General features: G+C 43.7%; 1 protein-coding gene across 1 annotated transcript; it reads left to right on the forward strand.

Annotated features, from left to right (window-relative positions):
- Positions 1 to 161: 161 nt before the first annotated feature.
- Positions 162 to 25,792, forward strand: armc8 (armadillo repeat containing 8). Its single transcript, XM_085375217.1, has 22 exons — positions 162 to 446; positions 1,919 to 1,995; positions 3,210 to 3,281; positions 5,229 to 5,371; positions 5,455 to 5,552; positions 7,860 to 7,952; positions 8,052 to 8,132; positions 8,228 to 8,303; positions 8,373 to 8,463; positions 8,545 to 8,605; positions 8,726 to 8,926; positions 10,399 to 10,494; positions 10,583 to 10,665; positions 11,467 to 11,548; positions 11,703 to 11,789; positions 12,551 to 12,643; positions 12,777 to 12,926; positions 18,899 to 18,994; positions 20,954 to 21,049; positions 21,166 to 21,238; positions 22,796 to 22,889; positions 22,977 to 25,792. Exons 1-22 carry the CDS (start codon positions 402 to 404, stop codon positions 23,008 to 23,010), a joined length of 2,022 nt encoding a protein of 673 aa, XP_085231343.1. The 5' UTR covers positions 162 to 401; the 3' UTR covers positions 23,011 to 25,792.
- Positions 25,793 to 26,451: the final 659 nt, after the last annotated feature.

A 26,451-nucleotide genomic window follows, 5' to 3' on the forward strand; every position in this document is an offset into this window, starting at 1 on the left:
TAAGTCTTGATTTAAAAATATATTGTATTTTAAAAATTTGCGTTTTTATATTTATACCTTAATCTGATGCATAGTTCGCACGACTCAACCTATTGTGTCGAATCAAATTCAAGCAGACAGCAACCACGTCACGTTTATAAACAATATTTACTTTATTGACAAGTCCACGGTCTGTCAGAGAGCTCGCTAAGTTAGCGGTGTTGGTTTTTGTTGCATATCTGCTACGGGACATCACAGCTGAGCCTACGGAAGAATATAGGGGCCTGTTTTAGAAATAACGCTAGCAAAGAGTTGTCTGATTAGGCTACAGTTACTTTTTAAAGGCCCCTCAAAGCTGCTCTGGGGGGTGGAGTGTCTCCAGACTGCTGCGCCGATTGGGGCGCTCCATCGGAGGAAGAGAGATGGCGTGCTTATTGGAGGCCCCACTCCGCATCAGTGTGCTGTCTGTGAGTGCCAGTCTTTATAATTTCAACTAGCATTGTCAGGTTATAGAATGCAAACGGCAACTGCGAGTAGCTGATTTTGTTTGGTCATCTAGAAGCTCTCAAGTATAAAGGTTTTTCTGTTAGCCATAAAGCTAAGTTAAAGGCATTGCAACATGTAGCGGTCCGCCTACGTTGCTGTTGTAGAGAATGATTTTCTTCCTTGCTTTGCCCGGGCGGGCGGGAACCTTCCGAACACAATAAAGAGAATACATGCGAGCTGTGCCCGCTCGCCCCGTCGTTGTAACCTAAAACAAAATTGAGCGAACAAACTAGCTGTCAGTGTTACTCGGAATGAGTTAGCAGCTAATTGCTAAGAGTACCAGTGCTGTCACCAGTTTTGCAGTAGTCAAAACACGTTTATAGAATGCATCATGCACATTGGATAAAAAGTTGTAGGAATGAGATTTTTATTCAAACCACTCAGTATTATTTGATTTTAAGTTATGCGCCGTCTTAATTGCAATAGCAAACTTAACATTGTAAACCTAGCTAACGTTAGGTGCTCCTGCAAGTAACATTAGCAACTGTAGCATACGGTTAAGCTAGCGAAGCAAACTTCGCTAACTCACTGGTTTCCTTACTCTTGAGGTTTTTTTTTTTATATGTAGTGTGTCGGCAGTCAGAGCTGTAGTAATTGGTAAGACTCCGGGATTTACTCTAGCAAGTGACACTCACTGCCAACTGTAACTTGGCTAATATAACGCAAAATGTTCCACGAAAAAGCGCATAAGGAGCCCCCGTGAAACGCCCCCCATGGTAGGTGTATGCAGAAAGGAGGCAGTGTGATTGAAGATATCATGGTAACTGATACTTTAGCATCTCAGCTTCACTCTTTTTTTAAAAAAAAAAAAAACACGAGTTGATCCGTTATTGTGTATACATACATAATGCTGTATACTTGTGAAATGAATGTTTGCCACAGTGGCTGTCTGAATGAGAGGTACACAGGTACAGAACGTGTTGGGACACCTTGTGAGCTACGTGCTGGCATCAAAGTGTGACTCCGTTGGCAGCTGGAGGACGTTGACTTCTGCGGAAAGTTCTGGTCAAAGCTGCCAGTGACATAAACAAAGTTTTCTGGTGTCACAGTGTCAAAAAGCTTTTAAAGGCTCCTGCCGTGGAGGCTGCTGTATTTTTCCTGTGTGTAACACAAAAGGTGTTATTTTAGTTGTAAAAAAAAAAAACAATTTAAAACTGCCCTTTTTATGTATAATTAATTATTGTTTATTTAATGGTTAATAATTGTTCAGTTAGAAACCAAATTCCGTAGGCTTTTACTCTGCTGAAATATGTGCACTTTGTCAGTTGTCAGATGTGGAGGACAGCATTTGATAGTGTAGAGAAAAAATACTGTACAAGGTAAATCCAGGGTCAAGTCAGTGATTTCTAAAAGTCATGTTTGTGTTTTTGTTTTGTTTTTTGTTCTAATGCAGGAAGTCACCGCCACTAGTCGCCATTATGTTGACAGACTGTTTGACCCCGACCCACAGAAAGTGCTTCAGGGAGTCATGTAAGTGTGGGTCTGATCGCGTATGATATATACACATGTATATCAGGGTGTTTCCTGTGTCAGAATAGTACTTATGTGAATACACACAAAAATACTGTCGCGCATTATGTAGGCAAGGCAAGAAGTCTGTGCATCTTATAGAGTTTTTTGTTTTTGTTTGATGCATAAAATGCATTATGCTTCAAACTTGTAAATTAAATTGAAGTCTTACATATATTTTTTTTTTCACAGTTTTCATTAATTCTCTTGGTGGAAGGCCAAAACCTGTTTGGTGGGTGGAGACATTGCAGAAAAATCTCTGCGTGTGCTGTTTTGTTTGTTTTTGATTTTTGTTTTAAATTTTGTTTTACAAAGTGCAGGAAAAAAAGTGTTTGAAAAAATTTTTTTTCAGTAAATGACAGCTGTCAAATTCTGCTTGCCTCCAATTTGCAGACTTTATTCAGCCACTGCAATAGCACGTCTTTGGGCTTTCCTGATTTTTCTTTCTTTCTTTTTTGTTGAAAATGAATGAAATTGATGGTTAAAAAAAACAAAAACAAACAGTCCACCCTGTTACGTTAAATTCAGCTGTTGTTGTTGCTAAGAGTTTAATTCCACAGGCTGTTTATCATTTACCAACACGTGCTTGTTTTTAATGTCCCAAATTCTAAACATTAGTGACGACAGTGTTGCAGCAGGAGTGTGTGCTTACATGCACAGGCTTAGCTGTTTGTGACTTCGTGTCTCACTCTCACTCTTGGTCTGGACTGCTGTGATTTGGACTCGGACTATTTAGTTATTTTTAACTTGCGGGGAGACTAGCTCTGGTTACGACTTGTATCGTTTCATTAGCCGAGCGCCTGACCGCCTTAACTGCCTCCTAGATCAGTGTGCTTTTCCACTCACCTTGCTGCAGTTTGATATCACATATCATCTGAAGGTACTAACAGAGCAGAAGAAGCTCATGGGGGGAAAAATGCACTTAGATGAAGCCTGTTCATTTCTAATGTGTTACATGAGAATATGTAGAACATGAGCTTGATATCAATGATTTCTATTGTTGTTTTTAAAACTGTCAGCCTGCCTGACCTGTGTCGGCCTGATGTGCTTATAACTTATCAATTAAATGATAACATGCTATAAATCAAGGTGTTCATATTCACTCTTAAGGTTATATTATGTTGTTTCAAATACATTCACATGTCTCATTTGGATGTATTTGTATGCTTTCACAGTGACATGAAGAACGCTGTCATAGGAAACAACAAGCAGAAGGCCAATCTGATTGTCCTCGGAGCCGTGCCGAGGTATGAATCCCCGCACCTCTCACGCTCTCCTGCTCTCTACTTCCTTCTTTAGGTCTTTGAAAAAGTCATTCTAATGCACTTACATGAAGCTGTTGGAACATGGCACGCTTACCCTCTTGTGTCTGTTCCTCCAACCAAATAAGTTGGACCACATTAAAAGCACTTATGGTGCTTTTGAATCCAGTTGTTTTGCAACCCCCAACCTCTTTGATATCATAACAGAGCATGAAACTCACCACAGTACATTACCCCAGCCATCCTCTGAACCCATTTGGTCACAGATACAGAGTAGATGGATACTTAAAAAAGGTCTGTTAGGGCCAAGTTTATTTTTACCCCCAGGTTCTACAGGCTGATGCCTGTTTTGTTGACAGTAGTATAAAGTTGTAGTTCATGATAGAGCTGGGCGATATATCGAGTTTTTAAAAAATATCGATATATTTTTATACGAGATATAAGATGTGACCATATCCTTTATATCGATATAGTCTATGTTACGTTATAATTATACTTGCGGAGCCGCAAGTTTGCCTTTCTTTCGTCCACTTTCGTCTTTACGCAACGTTACTCGGCCTCGCCTCTCCTTCACTGAACACAACTCCCCCTCCTCCCCCATCGCTTCACCTGCAGGAAGCGACAAGATGGACACGGCAAATCTCCGTTAACGAGTTACTGCGCATCGCCCCGTGCGTGGGGCTGGACGGCGTCAACGTGTTAGCTAGCTAACCACGCTAACGAGCTAACCACGCTAACGCCATGCAGCCCAGAGGTGCTGCACGGACTAAAATCCTTTCATTTTCTCAAAAGTTGACAGCGCGCCTTATGTATGAATTCTGGTTGTGCTTGATGGCCGCGAACCGATTTTATGTGGAACACGGCGCTCAGCAATCTGTCAAAAAATGTTTTAGTACGACTTTGGTAAGCTACGGAGCTGCACCGCTTGATGGATTGTCGGAGCATTACGGCTGAGCCTCGCGGAGTGATACGTACTGTGCTTCAACGTAATATTACCTTACTGTGTATAAGGACCATAAATGGCACCTGTTAAGAGACGTGGTTGCGAAGCGGATTACAAACTCCAGGCTGTCAGTCACGCAGTACAAGTTGGGAACAGAGCAGCTGTGAAATCTGTCTTTGTTATAGTGCTCGTCTTTTACTTTACATTTTGACTGCACATTTGTGAGCTTTTTGTTATGCACAAAAACAACATTGTTTTCTTTTATTTATGGAGCATTATTATTTAATAAATGCTCATAATTTATTTTTGAGTAAATTTTATGTACATCTGCTCTATGTTAATAAAAGTGCCTGTGTGACATCTGGGACACAGCTTTGACTAAGAACTCTCTTTTTGTTCTTACTTTATGGCTTTAAAAAAAGATATATCGAGATATATATCTTATATCGCCATCCAGCTAAAAAATATCGAGATATGAATTTTGGGTCATATCGCCCAGCCCTAGTTCATGATAATATGAAACTACAGCACAGTTGTTAAAGCTATGCAATATAACCTGGTAGTAAATTCTGCTATGTCTTACAGGTTATGCAGGGTTTGTTCTCATGTTGAACCGGCTCCCAGGTTGGAGTTGGGAAAAAGACGTCCTCTCTAGGCAAAGGCTAGAAAAATAGGCTGCTGGGACTTTATTTGTCTTTTTCCACTTCCTATGTATGGTTCTGCTGGAGGTTTCTTCCTGTTAAACGAGAGTTTTTCCTTTCCGCAGTCACAAACTGCTTGCTCATGGAGGGGTCATCTTATTGTTGGGATTTTCTCTCTATTATTGTAGGTTCTTTGTCTTACAGTATAAAGTGCCTTGAGGTGACTGTTGTGTGTTTCAGTGCTCTGTATATAAATTGCATTGGATAGAAGTGATAAGACTTTATTCAACTGTCTTATTAAAAACCTAGAGAAACCCTGACTGTGCTTCCCTCCTCTGTTGGCTCCAGGTTATTATACCTGCTGCAGCAGAGCTCGTCCAGTATGGAGCTGAGGACAGAGTGCGCCGTAGTGTTGGGAAGCCTCGCCATGGGCACTGAGAACAACATCAAGTCCCTGGTGGACTGTCACATCATCCCTGCCCTTCTTCAAGGTTGGGTCAAACACACACGCACACACAGATGTATGCAAATACTGTAGGTGACGTGAGATTACACGTACTCTGTGTGCTTGCAGGTCTCTTATCTCCGGACCTGGTCTTCATTGAAGCTTGCCTTCGATGTCTCAGAACTGTCTTCATCAGTCCAGTCACCCCTGTGCAGCTGCTTTATACTGTAGGTTGCCTTAAATGCCTTCTATACCACATGTGTAGACAAGTTTGGTCATGACAAGCGCAGAGTACCAGTCTCAGGTATTTGTTGTAGCAAATAAATACAGAACAGAGGCACTAATAAAATGTATTATTGGAAGAAATGCAGTGATTAATATGATCTGATTTGATTCAGAGTCTTATCAAATTCTTTGCCACACTTGTTAGCCTCTGCTGCAGCGGACGTGCAGCTTAGAGGTGTTAATTAAACCTCATGGTGGCACAGACAAGTGTGATTGTTCCGCTTGGTAGCAATATGCTGTGTAAACACCTAAAGCAGTTTAAATGCAGCATATTGATTCTTCTCTGAAAGAAAATGGAATCAGTAATGTGGAGCGACTGTGTCTGTCTCACTGTAACCAGAAATCTACCAGAGCACCCATCTGTCATTTCCTTGTTTGAATAGCTGGCTAGCCAGCATATAAACTGTCTTTCTGTTTAAGCCTTTGCAGCCATCAAAGACTTTAACCATCAGCAGTTTGTTTACGCAAAGAGGATGGACACAGGATACTAACACTGGTGTCAGCTAGACACAGGCATGCAAACCATGTCAGATAAATGTAAATATACTCTAATTGTATTAGTAAAATGAAGCTCTGCGTGGTAACTTGGTGCACCTAATTTTGAGATTTATTCGAGTCGTGCAGTTGTTGAGGAAAAAGTCATTTTTATAACCAAAAACAACAAAACCCTGTTTACCCCTTCAAAGCTTGCTGGGAGTAGTCCTTGAAGCTCTCCTGGTCTGAGTGATTTCAGCCTGCTTACAGAACAAAATGACTGGTTTGCATCAAAAGTTAGTGATGAGTTAGTTAGTGGTGGTCTCTGACTATGCGGCTACTGTTGGAAAAGCCAAGAAACACTTCTGATTGTCGTCATACCGTGACTTTAGTGAGGTGTCGAAACTCATTGTTAGGGGCAAAGGAGAGGTTCTTAAATTTCATCTTTATGAGAGAATTAAAGAAAAGTTCAAAAGTATCCATGCTGTCATGGATACTTACTTGGTCAAACTCATAATCAGCAGGTCAGTCTTTAAAAAAAAAATACCATCACATTCTTTTATCTCCAACAGAAAGCATGAGGACAGTTTTAGTTAAAGATGTTACTCGCGACTATTTGACTGAAAGTAAAAATAAATAAAAAAATAAAAAAATAAAAAGCATGTGTTAAACAGTCACTCTATTGTTAGCATTGCTAGCAGCAGTGGCTACCCTATTTGCAAGGTTCCGTGCAGAGTATGGTGACTCATCGCTCTTGTTGAGTGGTTGCGAGTGCGTTTCCTCTGACACAGCTGACATGGAACGGTTTATCTTTTACAAAGCACCACAGAAGTACCTGGGTGTTCACCTCAACAATAAACTGGACTGGACTACAAATACAGACATCCTGTATAAGAAGGGCCAGAGTCGACTCCACCCGCTGAGGAGACTGAGGTCCTTCGGAGTCTGCACGACTCTGTTAAGGACATTCTATGACACTGTGGTAGCATCTGCCCTTTTATATGCAGTGGCCTGCAGGGGGAGTGGATGGAGAGGAGGATGTTAGTAAAGCTGACATCCATCATGAACAACCCACATCAGCCACTGCATGAGTATGTGAGTGGGCTGAGCAGCTCCTTTAGTCAGAGACTGAAACACCCTCGCTGCAGGAAGGAGCGCTTTCGCAGATCATTCATCCCAACAGCAGTTAGACTCTATAACCCCTCAATCACAAAGTCATAAGTCACTGGACACTGAACATCCACGGTCACCACTTCATGCATAATGGACCTTCCATGTGTATGGACATGTGCCGGTATATATGTATGTATATGTATACATATGTATATTTAGTGTGTGTGTGTGTGTGTGTGTGTGTGTGTGTACACATGTCTATAAATAGGAATAGTAGTGGTACAATAGTTATGTCAAGCTATATAGTTTGTCTTCCATATTTCCAACCATATCCATAATCACATACTGTGTATGCTACCATTGTATATAGTGCATTCTCTTACTTTTTTTCACTGATTGTACTTATTTGTGTTTTTGTATTTCCTTCTGATATCTGTACTTGAGCTGAGGTGACGCAAAAATGTCCCCGTTGTGGGATCAATAAAGTTTTATCTTATCTTATCTCTTAGAACTGAGATTGTCAGGAGTTTATTTTCACCCACCCTGTTTACATTTTCACATCAGAGATGGTTTAAAAGTTGACTATTCTTGAACATGATCACCCATTCTCTCATTGAAATGATTCTGTGTGTATGTTCTCTTTCGTTTGTTTTCTTTTTGAGGACCCCACTGTGATTCCTCATTTAATGTCTCTTCTGAGCAACTCTCTGAGAACCCAGGAGTACATCACCCAGATCTTCTCCCACTGTTGTAAGGTATTTGTTGGTATTTTATTGCCCATAAACACACTGGAGTCCATCACAGTGTCTCTGTTCAGACTGATCGATTGCTGATTTGAGATTTGTTGTGTTCAGACTCCAGAGCACCAGACGATCCTTTTCAACCACGGCGCCATCCAAAATATTGCCCCTTTGCTCATTTCACCCTCTTATAAGGTATAATGGGAGTGTGCATCTTTACCCCGTGTGACCATATGACCTTTGACACACAATACTCTGTAACACTCCATACATCGTCCTCTGTTCTCCAGGTCCGGATGCAGGCGTTAAAGTGTTTCTCAGTCCTGGCGTATGAGAACACTCAGGTCTCCATGACACTGGTGAATGGTGAGGAGCTTTTCTTCTTCTACTTTCTCTCGTCTTTTTCTCCTCTCATGTGCTTTTTTTCCTCATCAGTGCTGGTGGATGGTGAGCTACTCACTCAGGTATTTGTCAAAATGATGCAAAGGGATCAACCCATTGAAATGCAGCTAACAGCAGCCAAATGGTGAGTGGCATAACATTTATTTATTACTGAGTTATATCCTCTGTACCTTTTGTTTATTTGTGACCTCTTCTCCTGTTCCAGTCTAACCTATATGTGTCGAGCGAGTGCCATCAGGACAGACGATAGCTGCATAGTACTAAAGGTCAGATTTTTCCCACATGTTCTTGTGCCTCGCTTCATCATTTCTCTTGTGATACTCTACCAGTGGCACTCCTTTTTTTGTTTTTTCCCCCTTAAATGTGACTTTTTGCTGCTTGTGCAGACCCTGCCATGTCTCGTGCGAATGTGCAGTAAAGAGCATTTGCTCGAGGAAAGGGTGGAGGGTGCAGAGACACTGGCCTATCTCATGGAGCCCGACGTGGAGCTGCAGAGGATCGCAAGCACCACTGATCACCTCGTGGCCATGCTAGCCGACTACTTCAAGTACCCCAGCTCGGTGTCTGCCATCACTGACATCAAGAGGGTGAGTCGTGTCTGTTCAGTTAAGCAGTTTTAATATTTATCTTTTAAAATGAGGAATCTCAGAGAACTTGATTGCATTGTTCATCACACGTCAGTTCAAGACGTTGCCACTGTGGCAACTTTTCATCCATCACGGGCTTTGTGACTTTTAGATTTCCCCTTCTCTAAGCTGCTCTCGATGAAACCAGCTGCTGGTCTAAGGTCTCCCACTGCCCCCATGAAATAGTGTTGTCACAAAACACACACGTATCTGTTTAAATATCCCATTATGCCCACAAGAGGGCAAACCAGTGCTGTGAAGAACACAGAACACTGTTTTTCAAACATGACCAAAATGGCCCATTCAGTGTCTGCTGAGAGTGCAGTCCAGATTTCACAGTTAACGGCCTTCTAATACAATTAATACAATTTTCATATTGATTTTTTTTTTTAATTTAAAAAATGTGCTTACCTATTGCACCACCTATTAAAAGGTTTTTATATATTTGACTTTGTGTGTAAATTCAAAGTTGTGCACTCACTTGTTGTTGTTTTTTAATGATGTAAGCTGCAGTCATTTCTTCCCTGGAACATAAAATAGTTCAAAGAAATCACTGAAAGCATTACCGTGGCATTCATGCCTACGATGAGTGTCAACTTTTGATCACAACTTTAAATAATTGAGTGTGAATTATATTTGCTGCAGGCACACCTGTGTATGTCTGCTCTGTTCAGTGAGCAGCTGATTTGCTGCCCGTGTGCTGAGTGAGAGGAAAACTAGTTGTGTAGCTATGAGTGATCACGTTTACATGTAAATTTAGTGTAAATCATAGCATAGCTGTGGCCTGTAAATTGTGTGTTTGGAGATTTTTGTCAGAAGATGCAGTTACGAAATGATTTGATTGCTGATGTTTTATAAACAACAATGAAGCGTAGCTAATGCTTCGACCATAGTCACAGTAAAGATGTGGACTCACTAAAAATTGGACCTGTGAATTGAAAGTCGGAGCATTAGAAAGTGCTGACAGTTTCCTTTTGGGATTATCAAAACTTCTTTTCTTCTGTGCGTAACAAATTTGATTGCATCCATTTGGCTCAATAGCGGGATTCTGATGAAAAGTTCAGGGGCTTGTAACATTTGTCTGTGAACCAACAAACTGAACTTGTGCTAATCAGTCTTATAGTTGTAGATGTTTTTCAGGGCATTTAAATATCTGCTGTCTGTGTCCCTAAAACATTTCCTTTCTTGTTTACTAAGACAAATTGAAGGCTGTTGAAATGTATTCCTTTTGCCCAGAAAGACTGTTTAGCTGTTCGATCACTCAGCTTTGACCCGGTAACCCTCAGATTGAGGTCATTTACTGCCTTCAGTTCCCAGGAACAAATACGTAATGCTGATAAACATATTTATTAATCACAAAATGGATCCTTCACCTTGAATAAAAAACCTTTGTCACTTAATGTTCAGCAACAGTTCACTTTGCTGTCTTGCAGCTGGACCACGACCTGAAACACGCACACGAGCTGAGACAAGCAGCTTTCAAACTGTACGCCTCACTGGGCTCCAACGATGAGGAGATCCGCAAAAAGGTGCCCTCTGGTTTACGTCTCTGTTTGCTTATGTAAACGTGTCATTATATGTTTCTGTGCTAACCCGGCCCCTCATGTTGGCTTTCAGATAACAGAGACGGAGAACATGATGGACAGGATAGTCAGTGGCCTATCAGAATCCAGCATTAAAGTCCGTTTGGCGGCTGTCAGGTATGGTGCAAAGTGAGACAGCTGCAAAGACTTGAGGAGGTTAGCACTAAATTTGAGCTTGGTAAAGTTAAAGTGGACCTGTTTTGGCATAGAAAGTTTTCCACTTTAGCCATTTTATTGCTTTAATGTAGATCTTTTAACAGGAAGTCATGTAGATTTGATTGAAATATTATATCCACCCTAATAATCCAATAAACAGTAATGAGCAAAATATTTACTGAACAGAGACGTCCTGCTTTAATGTTTGTTGCTTTCCTCGTGCTGTGCGCACTCATGCTCTGGATCAGATTCATGTCCAAACTGGTACGGATGTATTAGAGAAATTTGCCGTTTCTAATTAAGATCGATATTCTTAAAAGGTTTACAGCAGAGCCACAGCCTTTCGCTGCTTCTGTTTGGGGAAAACTAAGATGTAGGGCAACCTATCAGAATGAAGCTAGCTTAAGGGGGGCGGGACCTTAATGTAAAGGGAGCTGAAGAATTTAGTGTAATAGGTCCACTTGCGGTAATGTTTCCAATGTAACTACAGTAGATCTCATACAGTTGTGTTAGACAAAACGTTACATTACTTTTTAAATCATATAATTAGTATTAATTCTCTGTACACATTTAACCCTTTATGTCAGCTTGCTGTTGCACTCTGGAGGCCTGGCTTGGACCACAGTGGGATTTGCCTGTTGATGAGTAAAACCACAGGCAGTTTAATTCAGGCTCCGGTGCTGATCTGGTACATTAAACCAAAGCTTTGACACACTGAATATCTCCATTAAACCACCTGTTTATATTTTTGTTTTGTCCTAGGTGTCTTCACAGTCTTTCTCGGTCGGTGCAGCAGCTGAGAACCAGCTTCCACGATCATGCAGTATGGAAACCCCTGATGAAGGTCACTGGAATTTGACGTTAAAGTTTTGTTTACAGCATATTTTCACAGCTGTTTAGTGGAGCTCTGAGTTTCTCTACCTGACACATTAACGTCGAGCCTGTCTGCGATTGTGAGAGGAAATATCAACTAAGGTTGTGTGTTCTGTTGTACGCAGCTCTTGCAGAACGCCCCGGATGAAGTCCTGGTTATGGCTTCCTCTACACTATGCAATCTACTGCTGGAATTCTCACCCAGCAAAGAGGTACACTCATGGAGACACTCCGGGTTCTGAAATGAATCGAGTTTGCTGACACGTTCATCTCGTTGTTCGGCTGTTTGATTCACAGCTGTCCTAGTTTGGTACAATCTCACCGCTCACACAGCCTCGTTTTCAGCCACAGCAGAAAGCTTTAAAAACTGAGCAGGTGGAACATGTGCTGGTAAACACAGCAGGGCAGGTAGAAGCTCAGAAGCCACATTTCCCTACAGCAAAAGAGATTAAGTGCAGGTCTTACACCTACTCTGAGAAGGAACCCAGACTGAAGTGCAGAGAGAAGCGGAGAGAGTGGACGGCTGTGGTTGAGGGAGCGACACCGTGAATGACTAGAGGGAGTTGTAAAGCAGAGAAATTAAATGTTTTCTGATTGTCTGCATTCTGAAGCTGTAAACTCACTAACCCCTCCTCACAGCCCTGCAGGAAGAAGCTGCTTTTAACCAAAAAGCAGGCACACACGTCACACCTGCATTTCTGACACAGGCAAAGCACCAAAAAGAGACAAACCCGGCTCCCACATTTGTATAAGGTGTTTCTACAAGAGCTGATTATGAATGTAGGTAGGCAACAGCCCCATGCAGACAGTATTTGAGAGGAAATGCTCTGCAGACTGCACGACTGATGATGATGATGATGATGCCGTTCCTGATGGAGATGTTTAAAAAATAGCTGTTTAGTAAAGTAACGTTTTCTTTTTTTGTTTTTTAATTACTTTAATGTTGAGTCCAGTTGTCTTTGTGTGTCTGCAGCCCATCCTGGAGTCAGGGGTAATGGAATTACTATGCAGTCTAACCCAGAGCGACAGTCCTGCACTGAGAGTCAATGGGATCTGGGCCCTGATGGTGAGCTTTTATTTAATTTTTTTACTTTAAAATATTCCCCTCCACCCTTCGTCTGCACTGTAAAAGTGAGCTGCTGTGTTTAGCTTGATGTTAAAATATCCCGACTGACTACTTTGTGTGTTTGTGTGTTAAGAATATGGCGTTCCAAGCTGATCAGAAGGTGAAGGTGGAGATTGTTCGGTGTTTGGGCACAGAACAGCTGTTCCGCCTGCTATCAGACCCCGACACCAACGTGCTGATGAAGACCCTCGGTCTGCTGCGCAATCTACTGTCGCAACGCGCAGTGAGACACGCAAACACACACATGAACAGACATGAATAAGGCTGCAATTAAAGCTTTTTCTCTTTTGTTTGTTTTGGTTTTTTTTTTCATTGTTGGATAAGCTTTCGATTATTGTGTCGATTAACTGCTGAACACTCACCGGCTCAAATTAAATCTCAGATGGAAATCACCTCGTTCTGAGTCAAATTTCAAAGGGTTTGCATTTTTTAAAGCACAAAACTTCACACTGAATCACATTGTAACTTAAATCAGTTTTATTGATATTACAACAACAGTCACAACAAAGTCAATGCTCTACAATAAGCAGTCAGATTAGTTTCTAATAGGAGTGGACAGATAAACGGTAGCGTGTTTCCTGTAGGACGTTGAACTCTTGTGATTTGGTGTAATGCACACTGTTTCTATTGTAAGTGAGTCGCTACAAACTACTAAGTGCTTTGAAGCTTTTGAGCTTTCTTAAGTATGAAAGAATCCATGAATGTTTGGTGAGATTTGTAGTCTTCGGGGGGAATTAAGCCCTCATAGGTTCTTTCAGGGCAAATTGGTCCTGGTTAGAAGGTCAGATTGATGAGTTTATTATAAAAACAGTGATTAAAGTCACATTCAAAGGATTAACTCATGCAGCACAGGGATACAGAGGCCCTCGATTTCGAGTCAGGCCTTGTAGTGGGGCTTTTTGGCAAGCGCGTGGCTGAGGGTCTGGCGCTTTGTAGGTCAGTTGGCGGTCCAATCTCCAGTTGCTAAAATGAGTGGATACAGTGTGGTAGACTAGTGCAGTGTCTGCATCGATACACTGTTGTAGTGAAAACGGAGTTGAGTGTGAAGCCAGACTTGTTGATCTGTGTTTCTACCCTTGCCTGTAGCCACAAGCTAAGGAAAAAGATCAGATTTAAGTGGTGGAAATGGGTTCTTCCTCAGAGAGAGCATGGGAAAACCCGGTCATTTAGGAGGAACTCTAAGTCAAGCTGGGCTCGATGGTCTGATCCTTATATTGGCCCTGTCTGCAGTCACAGATCTGATGGCAGAGGTAGTGTTCTCTGAATCACACAAACACACCAGGAGTTTTTTTCTCACTTTCAACACAAAGACATGTTTACATACAACGAAAAACAAGTCAGTTTCTGATGTAGGTGTCCATCAGTACAATCTTAGCTCAGATTAGGGGCTCAAAAGGAGTCTGCTGTTTTGGCATATGACTCTGTGAGTGAGGAATGTGAGGCTCCAACGCCAGAGAGACTGTCTCCAGTTCTGGTTCCCATTCATATCCTCACACAGGGAGCCAGTAGCTGGGTAAGCTTGGATAAGCACAAGAAAATTGATGTCTGGATACTAATGAATGAGTGTTAAGCAGCTACAACAGTTTGGTGTGTAGAGCAGCTTCCCAAATTCCACGGTGATGTTTTGTCCCATTACCGATCAAAACCTCTGTTCAGTTTACAGTAGAGCAGAGAAAGCTAATATTAATATTTCCCAGATAATATTTAAGATATTTTTAAAATGTGTACTGTTTGCTGTGGATACTTTGCAGTAATTATGAAATGATGTTGTTAAATGAATAAATAAATTTTAGCTTTCCACTGGTTACATGCAAATATTATCGTGACTATCGTGCTGCGTCAGATTCGATATCAACAAAATCCACTTTCACAAAAGAGTCTAGTTTATGCAACAAATGTACTGCTGCTGTTTGTGAACTGCTCTTAGGTGGCCCATATGTCATAGGCTACGTTCACACTGCAGGTCTTAATGCTCAATTCCGATTTTTTTTTGATCAATCCGATTTTTTTTTTTTTCTCTGCGTGTTCACACTACAAATAAAATGTGACAGCAGACGCGCTCTAGTGTGAACCCTCAAAGCGGCTCGCATGCACAAAAGAAGACGACACACACAACGCGCTCTGTTTAGACCCAGAGCAAACAGGATTGTTTGACTGATGGACCTTAATATAAAGACTTGTTTCAGACTTTACGTTTCCCAATTTTGCTTTATGTTATTTTGTCATTTACAAATGGCCTAATAATTATCCTTATTGCTGTTTTAGAGAGGAGCAGTGCTTCAAAGGATAGTTGCAGATTTCTGTCAGAATCTGCAGATTATACAGTATAAATAAAATGTTCACGTTTCTCCAACGTTGTCTTCCAAACAGTTTCACTGGATGGCCAGGAAGCATTCGCGATGTCTTCTCTGGCGCTGATAATTGGCGTCTGTCTTGTGTCAGTGACATAAAAGACGGATTTAATGCGACATGACCGTTCAAACAGCAGTCGCTTTCTAGAACATCAGATATGTATCGGATTCAGTACCACATATGAAAGTGACCCAGGTCGGATTTGAAAATATCGGATTTGTGCTGCTCCTCCTTGAATCGCTACCTTATCGTGGTGGAGGGGTTTGTGTGTCCCAGGGATCCCAGGGGCTATGCCCCCTGGTAGGGTCTCCCATGGCAAATTGGTCCTGGGTGAGGGACCAGACAAAGAGCGATTCAGAAGACCCTTATGAAAAGAATATCGAGGGAACAGTTTACCCTGCCCGGGATAGGGTTACCGGGGCCCTGCCCTGGAGCCAGGCCCGGGGAGGGTGCCCGAGGGCGAGCGTCTGGTGGCCGGGCCTTAGTCCATGGGGCCCGGCCGGGCACAGCCCGAAGAGGAGACATGGGCCCATCCTCCCGCAGGCCCACCACCCGCAGGAGGCGCCATAGGGGTCGGGTGCATTGTGTGCCGGGTGGCGGCCAGGAGCGGAGGCCCTGGCAGACTGACCCCCGGCTGCCAAGACTGGCAATAGGGACATGGAATGTCACCTATCTGGTGGGGAAGGAGCCTGAGTTAGTGCGTGAGGTTGAGAGGTACCGTCTAGATATAGTCGGGCTCACCTCTACGCATGGCTTGGGCTCTGGAACCAGTCTCCTGGAGAGGGGCTGGACTCTGTCTCAGTCTGGAGTTGCCCCTGGTGAGAGGCGGCGGGCTGGGGTGGGTATTCTAATATCCCCTCGGCTTGCTGCCGGTACGTTGGGGTTTTTCCCGGTGGACGAGAGGGTTTGTTCCCTGTGTCTTAGGGTCGGGGAACGGGTCCTGACTGTCATCTGCGCTTATGCGCCGAGTGGCAGTTCGGAGTACCCAGCCTTCTTAGAGTCCCTGGGTGGGGTGCTGGAAGGTGCTCCACCTGGAGACTCTGTTGTCGTGCTGGGAGACTTCAATGCTCACGTGTGTAACGACAGCGAGACCTGGAGGGGCGTGATTGGGAGGAACGGCCTCCCTGATCTGAACCCGAGCGGTGTTTTGTTATTGGACTTCTGTGCTAATCACAGTTTGGCCATAACGAACACCCTGTTCGAACATAAGAGTATCCATAAGTGCACGTGGCACCAGGACGCTCTAGGCCGTAGGTCGATGATCGTATCACCAGACCTGCGACCATATGTTCTGGACACTCAGGTAAAGAGAGGGGCTGAGTTGTCAACTGATCACCACCTGGTGGTGAGTTGGATCAGGTGGCGGGGGAGGACGCTGGACAGACCTGGTGCACCTAAACGCGTAGTGAGGGTGTGCTGGGAACGTCTAGCAGAGGCCCCAGTCCGCGAGATCTTCAACGCACACCTCCGGCAGAGCTTCAACAGCATTCCAAGGGAGACTGGGGACATTGAGTCCGAATGGAACATGTTCAGCGTCTCCATTGCCGAAGCTGCTGCATTGAGCTGCGGCTGCAAGGTGGTTGGTGCCTGCCGTGGTGGTAATCCCCGAACCAAATGGTGGACACCAGAGGTGAAGGGAGCCACCAGGCTGAAGAAGGAGTCCTATCGGGCTTGGTTAGCCTGTGGGACTCCGGAGGCAGCCGACAGGTATCGACAGGCCAAGCGGAATGCGGCTCGGGCAGTGGCTGAAGCAAAAACTCGGGTGTGGGAGGAGTTCGGAGAGGCCATGGAAAAAGACTTTTGGACTGCCTCGAAGAGATTCTGGCAAACCATCAGGCGTCTCAGGAGGGGAAAGCGGTGCTCTACCTGCACTGTGTATAGTGCTGGCGGAGCGCTGCTGACGTCGACTGAGGAAAATTGTCAGGCGGTGGAAGGAATACTTCGAGGACCTCCTTAATCCCACTGACACGTCTTCCGGGGAGGAAGCAGAGTCTGGGGATGAGGGGAATGACCCGCCAATTTCCAGGGGCGAGGTCACTGAGGCAGTTAAACAACTCCTTGGTGGCAGAGCCCCTGGTGTTGATGAGGTCCTTCCCGAGTTCCTGAAGGCTCTGGACGTTGTAGGGCTGTCCTGGTTGACACGCCTCTGCAATGTTGCGTGGAGATCAGGGGCAGTACCCGTGGACTGGCAGACCGGGGTGGTGGTCCCCATCTTTAAGAAGGGGGACCGGAGGGTGTGTTCCAACTACAGGGGGATCACACTCCTCAGCCTCCCTGGGAAAGTCTATGCCAGGGTGCTGGAAAGGAGAGTTCGTCCGCTAGTCGAACCTCGGATACAGGAGGAACAATGCGGTTTTCGTCCTGGTCGCGGAACACTGGACCAGCTCTTTATCCTCTCGAGGATACTTGAGGGTGCATGGGAGTTTGCCCAACCAGTCTACATGTGTTTTGTGGACTTGGAGAAGGTAGTCGACCGTGTCCCTCGGGGTGTCCTGTGGGAGGTGTTGCAGGAGTATGGGGTGTCTGGCCCATTGCTACGGGCCATTCGATCCCTATACAACCGTTGCAAGAGCTTGGTTCGCATTTCCGGCAATAAGTCGGACTCGTTCCCGGTGGGTGATGGGCTCCGCCAGGGCTGCCCTTTGTCTCCGTTTCTGTTCATAATTTTTATGGACAGGATTTCTAGGCGCAGCCAAGTGGCGGAGGGCTTTCGCTTTGGTGGCCTCAGAATCTCATCTCTGATTTTTGCGGATGATGTGGTTCTGTTGGCTTCATCGAGTGAGGGCCTCCAGCTTGCACTGGAACGGTTCGCAGCCGAGTGTGAAGCAGCGGGAATGATGATCAGCACCTCCAAATGTGAGGCCATGGTTCTCAGCCGGAAAAGGGTGGAGTGCCCACTCCGGGTCGGGGATCAGTTCCTACCCCAAGTGGAGGAGTTCAAGTATCTTGGGGTCTTGTTCACGAGTGATGGGAGAAGGGAGCCGGAGATCGACAGGCGGATTGGGGCTGCAGCTGCAGTAATGCAGACGCTGCACCGGTCCGTCGTGGTGAAGAGGGAGCTGAGTGTAAAAGCGAAGCTCTCAATTTACCGGTCGATCTACGTCCCTACCCTCACCTATGGCCACGAGCTGTGGGTAGTGACCGAAAGAACGAGATCGCGGATACAAGCGGCAGAAATGAGCTTCCTCCGAAGGGTGGCTGGCCTCTCCCTTACAGATAGGGTGAGAAGTTCGGCCATCCGGGAGGGGCTCAGAGTAGAGCAGCTGCTGCTCCACATCGAAAGGAGCCAGCTGAGGTGGTTCGGGCATCTGACAAGGATGCCCCCTGGGCGCCTCCTGGGTGAGGTGTTCCAGGCATGTCCCACCGGGAGGAGGCCCCGGGGCAGACCCAGGACACGCTGGAGAGATTATATCTCTCGGCTGGCCTGGGAACACCTTGGTGTTCCCCCGGATAAGCTGGAGGAGGTGGCTGGGGAGAGGGAGGTCTGGGCCTCTTTGCTTAGGCTGCTGCCCCCGCGACCTGGTCTCGGATAAAGCGGATGAAGATGGATGGATGGATGGATGGACGGATTTGTGCTGTTCACACTGTCATACCATGATGGGATAGATGGGTCGCACAGGGTCAGAAAAGTCTGATTTGATGCGCTTTCGCCTGCAGTGTGAACGTAGCCATAGGTGGTACTTGACCTCTGGGTCAGCGTTGAATGCTCCCCACTTGTGTTATCACTACATATGAACGATCCAGTATGGGCTGAATTTGAATGAATTGTCGAGAGGTCTTAAGTGCAACATGCAGACTGATTCTCCTTTGCTTCCCCTTTACTCCCAACTCTCATTTTGTCAGCACATTGACCAGGTCATGAGCTCCCACGGGAAGCAGATCATGCAGGCAGTTACCCTCATCCTCGAAGCGGAGCACAGTATAGAGGTCAAAGAGCAGGTGAGCACCCGTCTGCTTCACACGTACAGATGATTTATTTTTTCTAAGTTCAGCGTGCTGCTGTGTGGCAGAGCAGTTAAACATTCTGCTTATGTGATCACAGGCTGTCTGCCTGAGGTCAGTCTTGTCCTATTAAATTCAGTGGTGTTTGTATCGGGACATAAACAATAATCTGGTCCAAAACAGGTCATAAAATTAAGTACAATCCTGGATGAACAGCACAACAGGACACATTGCACCATTCCCATCATACAGGGAAAAGCAGCAACCAGGTGCTGCTAACAAATGTACTTAATTGACCAATCTCTATAAATGCAGACGTTTTGACAGTTTGCTGGTCTGGAATGTTCAGGTGTGTTAACACAGTGCCCAGTAGAAAAGATAACGGTGATCTTGGAGAAGCATTTGCTGCTGCCTGTCAATCTAGTAAGGGTTCCAAGGCCACTCACTCACTTAAACTTCAGCGATATCAATCTGTCCAGTTAGGGAGCACAAACCACTGTGAATCTATTACAGTTGCTTTGATGCAGATGAAAGTAACAACAGATGGACTGGACAGGCAACAAGAGAGCCTTCAGAAAGGGCATGTTGGAGGAGGTTGAAATATGTGGTTACAGTTGCTCCAAGAAAATAACAGTAACAGACTGAACTAAATTAAATAATACAATATATTACAAAGTTTACAAAATATAAGAAATGGCTCTAATATTTACAAATAGCTCAATTATAAGAAGTGAAATAGATATGATTGACATTAATTTGTAAAACTTTGCTGTAGAGCAAGTGCAAAAGGGTGTAACTACTGCACTGTGCATTCGATGGAGGAGTTATACAAGGAGATGATTTCCGGTGTTGTTCACTGGTGCACGTCATGGAGTGGGTGGGAGTTTTCTGTGCCATATGACGAAATGTATCGGATGACGAAATTAAAACTTCTCTGGTTTCATATTATAAGCTATCTTTTATTTTGTCGTGGAGCAAAATCCACTGTTTACAGCAATATATTTTTTTGGGATGGCCACCACGTGGATGCAGACACACAGAATACCAGCATGGCCAGTGAAGACGAACCAGGCAGCTCCAAACAGAAGGACCAGTCAACAAAAATCGAGGACCTTATTCCTAAATGAGAGGCTCCCTCTGTAGCATGGACATGGTTTGGTTATGAAAAGTCTGACACGGACCAGAACACTGTACTATGCAAGTTATGCTGCAAACCGGTCCCCACCACAGACTCAAACACGACAAACCTCTCAACCACCTACGAACGAATCACGTGAAAGAGTAAGGAGAGAGTTTAAGGATGAGAAGCAAAAAAAGAGCCGTCAGGTGCTCAAAACATTAGAACAGGCTTTTCCCTGCAGCGTGCCGTGTAATAAATACTCAGAAAGAAAATGGCAGCTGTTGCAACTTTTATCTACAAATATAAAGTTTCATGCATCGATCAAAACACTTGACTCCAGGTACATGACGCCCAGGTCGAGCTGCCTGAGAGTCACAGCGTTTACAGAAAAAGCACTATTTTGTGATTTCTATCATCATTGGGATGAGAAATGTCATATCGAATATGAGATTTTGGTCATATTGATTCCTCGTGGTATTTCTTCCACATCGTTGACACTGTGCTGTGCAGTAAACCTTCATGTGACAGTACGTATGGATGTGCAATACTGAGGGAACTACAAGCTGAGTGTACTGCAGGCATCAAGGCAGAGCTATAGAGGGGTCCATGGTTTGGGGGTTGTCTTGTTGTTGCCTGGCCAGTGCTCTTGTTATCAGTTTGACTCGGTTTGTGCCTTCTAAGTGGACAGATTGACGTCCCCGTCCACAAACACAAAGTGTGATGATCAAATGTTGCCAGTTTTGTGAATTTGTTGCCTGTTGCTTTCTTTTATTTATTTTTTAACCTCAGAACAAACTGTTCAGATAAAAGCACTGATGTAACACTTTGTCTGTCAGACGCTGTGCATCCTAGTCAACATTGCCGATGGCAACACAGCCAAGGACCTCATCATGACCAATGACGACATGCTCCAGAAAATCAAATACTACATGGTACTGTGCACACTGTTAGTGTTTAAGCACATACTAGAGGTCGCGGCCTGATTGATCTGTGTCATTGTCCCGTCTTTCTTGACTTGTAACTTCTCTGATGTCTGCTGTTCCCACAGGGGCATTCGAATGTGAAACTGCAGCTTGCTGCAACCTTTTGCGTCTCAAACCTTATCTGGAATGAGGAGGACGGTAAGAAATGCAGCGCACAGGTACATGGACTAATAAAGAAAGGGCATGGGTTTAGATAAAGGAGACCGAGGAACATGAAGAAAGCTGAGCTCACGTTAAAGTAGTAAGAACTGAGGTCTTAAGTGTTCAGCTTTAGTTTATAGAACATTTACCAGAATGAAGGCACGTCACAGGCGAGTACAACGCTGAAAGATGTCTGATGGAGAAATGCTGTGTAGGATGGAAGGAGCATGGTAATAAAGTCGACCTCTCAAATGGTTGTTTACATTTTAGTCTTTTAAATGCTCATTCAGGGAGAGTGTAACTCAGACTTTTGAAGTTACAGTTTACTGTTTTCTGTGTTTGTTTTTTGTTTGTTTTAAAAAGAGGTCAGCCATAGGAATATACAGGGGATTTAATACTAATTATAGTACATGGCCTTCTGAAAGTGCTGTAACAGAGTTTTAAGATGTCCTTCCTTCACTTTTATTGTCTTCAGTGCCAACTCTCTGCTCCCACAGAGGTCGATTGTCTTGATAATAGTGAAAAAAAGCAACAATCGTTGAGCCTTAAAGGAGATAACTTGTAAGCTGGAGAGAAAATGTGTTCGGCCTGAATGAATTTCATCCCTTTATGTCTCTGATTTCTAATTTCCTGCTTCTAAATTCAGCTAAAACTGAAGTTATTGTTCTCTTCATTAAATCTTAACATGCTGTGTGACCAGATGGGATGAATCTGGGAATCATTTTTGCACTGAGTGTTTCTTCTTTACTCATTCATCATTATTAATTAAACTCTGATTTCTCTTCTATAGTTTGCCTTTTGTCCTGAAGGCTTGTGACATTTCACCTACTATTTGAAAATGCCCAAAGGTGGGCAGATCTCAGAAGGGAGCATATTTCAAAGAATCAGGGTACCAGCACTGAAGGCTGTGTTGTTAGGGAAGGAGAGCAGGCTGTTATCTGGGAAACACAGAGTCCAGGACAGAGTGTAGGAGGTGAAATGTCTGATCAGCACTGGGAAGCAGGATTTTATAGGAGATACCGAACTTTATCAAAGCCAAGAGGTGAATAAAGGCGGGGTGTTGTCACGACTTGGTGTCGGTAGAAACTTTGTCAATTTTGTTTTATGAGCATACTGCAGCTTGTCCAAGGCACCATTGCAGCACTCCAAGCAGGAGGTGATGAAGGTGATGAATGGGGGGTCTCAGCTGGGGAATTTGAGATAATGGCCAGAGTCTGGTGATGTTCTCTAGTTTCACCCAGGATGGAGACTCCTGGAGATGGTGAATAGGAGCAGCCATCCACATCATGGCATAGATCAGTCCCTTTCTGGAGCTGGGGCTTGGGGAACTACACCCCAGAGTTCAGTTTGAAGAAATTATTTGACATCCAGATCTTGACGTCTTCAAGGCAGTTGACCAGGGACAGAGGAGGGAGCTGATTGGAGGCTTTGTTGCTAAGATACAGCTGTGGAACATGTGTCTGTGTTCATATTAATGAACACACAGCTGCAGTGGGATTTTACATGTCAGCAGACATTGTTATTTGTCCTCTCTGCTTCACTGTGTGTCATCAGGTTCTCAGGAGCGTCAGGACAAGCTGAGGGAGATGGGCTTTGTGGACATCCTGCACAAACTGACACAATCCTCTGAGCCCAACCTCAGTGACAGGTGGGCCAGAACAGTGCGTCACAAAAAAGAAAATATCCTGTCAGACACTCCTTTAGCCTGCTGGACTCATTCTGTGTCTCTTTTCAGAGCGAAGACAGCATTGCAGCAGTACCTAGCATGACTACAGTGGGCAGCCATCGCCTTCTGCCAGCCTGACTAACAAATGTGTGGAGGACACCTGGCTCCTTCGTTATTTGTTTCAGTTAAAGTGCCCCTATTATGCTGTTTTTAACTAATAGGATTACTTTAAAAAAGAAAAATTCATATTGTGCACTCCTGCAGCGCCTCTTCTCGTCGTCTGAGCCCAGTCTGCTCCACTCGGTCCACTGCTATAACAGAAGCAAGGCAGCGTTTTTGTGCCCAGCCAGCATAGCCCTTTAACAGCTGCCAACTTAGAACACGTTAGCAGTGGCCACTTCAGAAAGACACGCCAACAGCATCAAACATAATACAGCTGTTCTCTTGAAATTGTATAAATGTTAATTACAACAGTAGACAGAACAATAGAATATGTCCATTAGAGCAGTGTTGCTGGGAATTTTCCTCTATTTAATGTAATTATGTCAAACTCATTTTACAAATAAAACCCCACTTTCTGCCACACAGTTCATTTCCTGAGATATGTTAGGATAAGATAAAGAGCACATCTGAGTTTTTCTACATGATAAATATGTAAAAATACAGAAAAGTCCTGGTAGCTCACCGCACAGACTGTCCTGTATTTGTAAAACAAAGTTTTTGTTAATTGATGAATTTAAAAAGTTAAATTGAAATTTCTACAGTAGACAGTGAAAAACAGGAACTTTTCTGTCATGTAATTGTTTATTTATTATTTAACTACTCTGGTCCAGTATAAATGGCTGTGGGGGAGGTCTTTATCAGCAGGAGAATCTGTAAAACTTAAAAAAAAAAAAAAATACAGTTAAAAGTCCAAAGATGCATGCCTTCCTCCATATTTTCCAAAGCCATCCAGCGGGACAGATTGGCAAGTCCCCATAGTTTGACACCACTGCCTTAGAGGGTAGGATAGAAGCTGACGGGTATCGTGAGCATATTAATGCTCTTGTTTTAGCCAGAAACAGACGATGCCGTGTGCTTTGCTAGTATTGGAGATATTTTAGAGTTATCACAGCAACCCTAGCAACAAAATAATGTCCCACGGCGAAGGAGCATGTGGAGGGCGGGTGTTTCTTTGTTAGAGTGCCCCACACTAGCAGCTAGGCAGGATTTATTTAAACATGTTACACAGTGACATAGATCAGAAACGTAAGGAAAAGCTTGGACTACAAACAAGGTGTTTTAGCAAACCCCAGAAAGGCTAATAGGGGCACTTTAATGGTGAGGCCTGTTTTGTTGCACAAAGACACCTTTTTTTGGACCTGTGGCTGACCTCTCTTCACTTCTCCAGTACAAACACCTCAACCCAGCCTCAACAGTTCGGCGCCAGCTCCACGGCGGAGACTCTGAGACTGCAGTTGTTGTGAAATCAACGGTTAGGGGAGTTTCACCTGATAGGTTTTATTTTATTCTTCTCTTAAAGTGAATCCTTGGATTTGGATTTTGTGATTTGAGATTTGCAGACTTTGTTTTCTTTCTGTTTTTGGAGTGCAGCTGCCTGACGTCACCGCTAATTTGGAGCCTTCAGACTCCCAACAGTGGAGATTATGGTTTCAGAGCACGGCTGACGGACAGCAAAGTTTCCCAGTTGTATTTTTTTAATTTTTGACTAAAATTACTATTAATATTAATGTTTCCTTAAGGCATCGCAAGTAAGGACTCACTTGGAAAAACACAGACTGCCTATTTTGGAATTTCTTTTCTTCTTTGTGGATACATACCTCGTAAATATATAAATATATATAAATATAAACAAATATATATTTTTGGATTTTTATTTTCCCCTCATGTTTTTCAGTCGATCCCTCTGAACCATGATTTTTGGCACAGTCGGGGGAATCTACTGCACTCTAAATATCTGTCGAACGCTGAACGTGGTCTCTGGAGGATAATCAGGAATGAGCATTTCTCCTTTCAGGTGTCGTCACTGTGATGGTGCTGCTCGCGCAGAAGCCTGTCACTTCTGTCCAGTAACCTTATTTCCAGTAACCATTTCTCATGATCCCACTGAGAAAGGCAGTGCTTACACAGACCTGCGGTTATTAATTACACCCAACACCTGGGAAAAGAGGATTAATGTATCCATCCCTCACACCTCCTGTCGAGAAAGACCCGATGTCTGCTGCTCTCTGCAGTCCCCTGCATGTGTTTGTCAGGAGGGATAAATGAAATTCCCAAACCTCCAGCTTTCTCTCCCTTGATGTGTTTTTGAGAGGCGAGTGAGGACAGAGTAGATGTAAGAAATAAAGTAAGAATCATTTGACACTAAGGCATGAGTACATGCACTACAGCAGAATCAAGTGCTACATTGTTTCTTGACCCCTTTGTTATATAATTTCTTCTCCAATCAGGATATTTCTAGAACGTTTGTCCTGACATTTCAAACCTTACTGAAGCTCTGCTAGAATGAATGTTACCCTTGAGAATATATGCAGATCTGAAGGAGTTCCTGTGTTGTCTTATTTCTTCTTGGAGAGTCTGCTGTATTAAAAATCCCACCGGTTTTGTTGTTCTTCTTATTTTTTTTTTAAATTTATTCATTGTTAGTTAGGGGTTGCTTCATGGATTTGAAATAAACCATTAGAATGTGTTACAGACTTGTTGCTGCTGCACACAGTAATGTCAGAGTGTGAATGTGATGCTGACCTGACAGCAGACTTGCAGTCACATGTGAAAAAGAATGATGCAGGTCTTCCCAGGAGTGGATGTCCCAGCAAATTCAAGCCAAGGTCTCAGACTCCACATCCATATTAAATACAACCCCCCACCCCCCCCACCCAAAAGAACAGCTACGGCTGGTTTGGAAAGGAGAAAGCCTCTTCACTCCATGAAGAACATGGCAGCACAGCTTAGGTTTGCAAACTCCAAACTTTAAGAACAGTATCCTTTGAAATTGCCGTATTTGCTGCTTCCAAAACTCGTCAACTCACAGATGAGGTGTCTGTAGAGCCGGGCGTCTGCTGATCATAGGTGGTTCAATCACTGGCCGCTCCACTCTGCATGCCAAATATCACTGGGCAAGATGCTAAACCGGAGTTGCTCTCCAATGAATCCAAATGAATGTTTGATAGAAAGCACTTTGGTAGCAAAAGCATAGAAAAGTGCACATATACATGGGTTAATGAGGCATGTTCTATGAGCTTTATTTAATGTGTAAAACACTAATCCATCAGTTTTCTGTTCTTCTCGGTTCAGGTAATGATTCATTTAATTTGATTCCTACAATTATATGTTACACCTATTAATGCAAATCAGTGGTACAGACAGCTGTCAAGTACACAAAAATGCAATCTGTTAGTAAAGTTTCCTTTGTAGTTTTATATTTGCACTTGTATGTGTATAAAAATTACCATTAGTTGCCATGTAATTTGTATAAAACACATCCTGTAAGGTTGTCAGTTTTACCTTTTAAACCTTCCAGTAACACTGTTCTGTTTGGGCTTAA

The sequence above is a fragment of the Diplotaxodon limnothrissa genome, linkage group LG16 (assembly GCF_057381915.1).
Source record: "Diplotaxodon limnothrissa isolate DT_005_m linkage group LG16, D_limnothrissa_male_GT1.1, whole genome shotgun sequence".
NCBI classification, from domain to species: Eukaryota; Metazoa; Chordata; class Actinopteri; order Cichliformes; family Cichlidae; genus Diplotaxodon; species Diplotaxodon limnothrissa.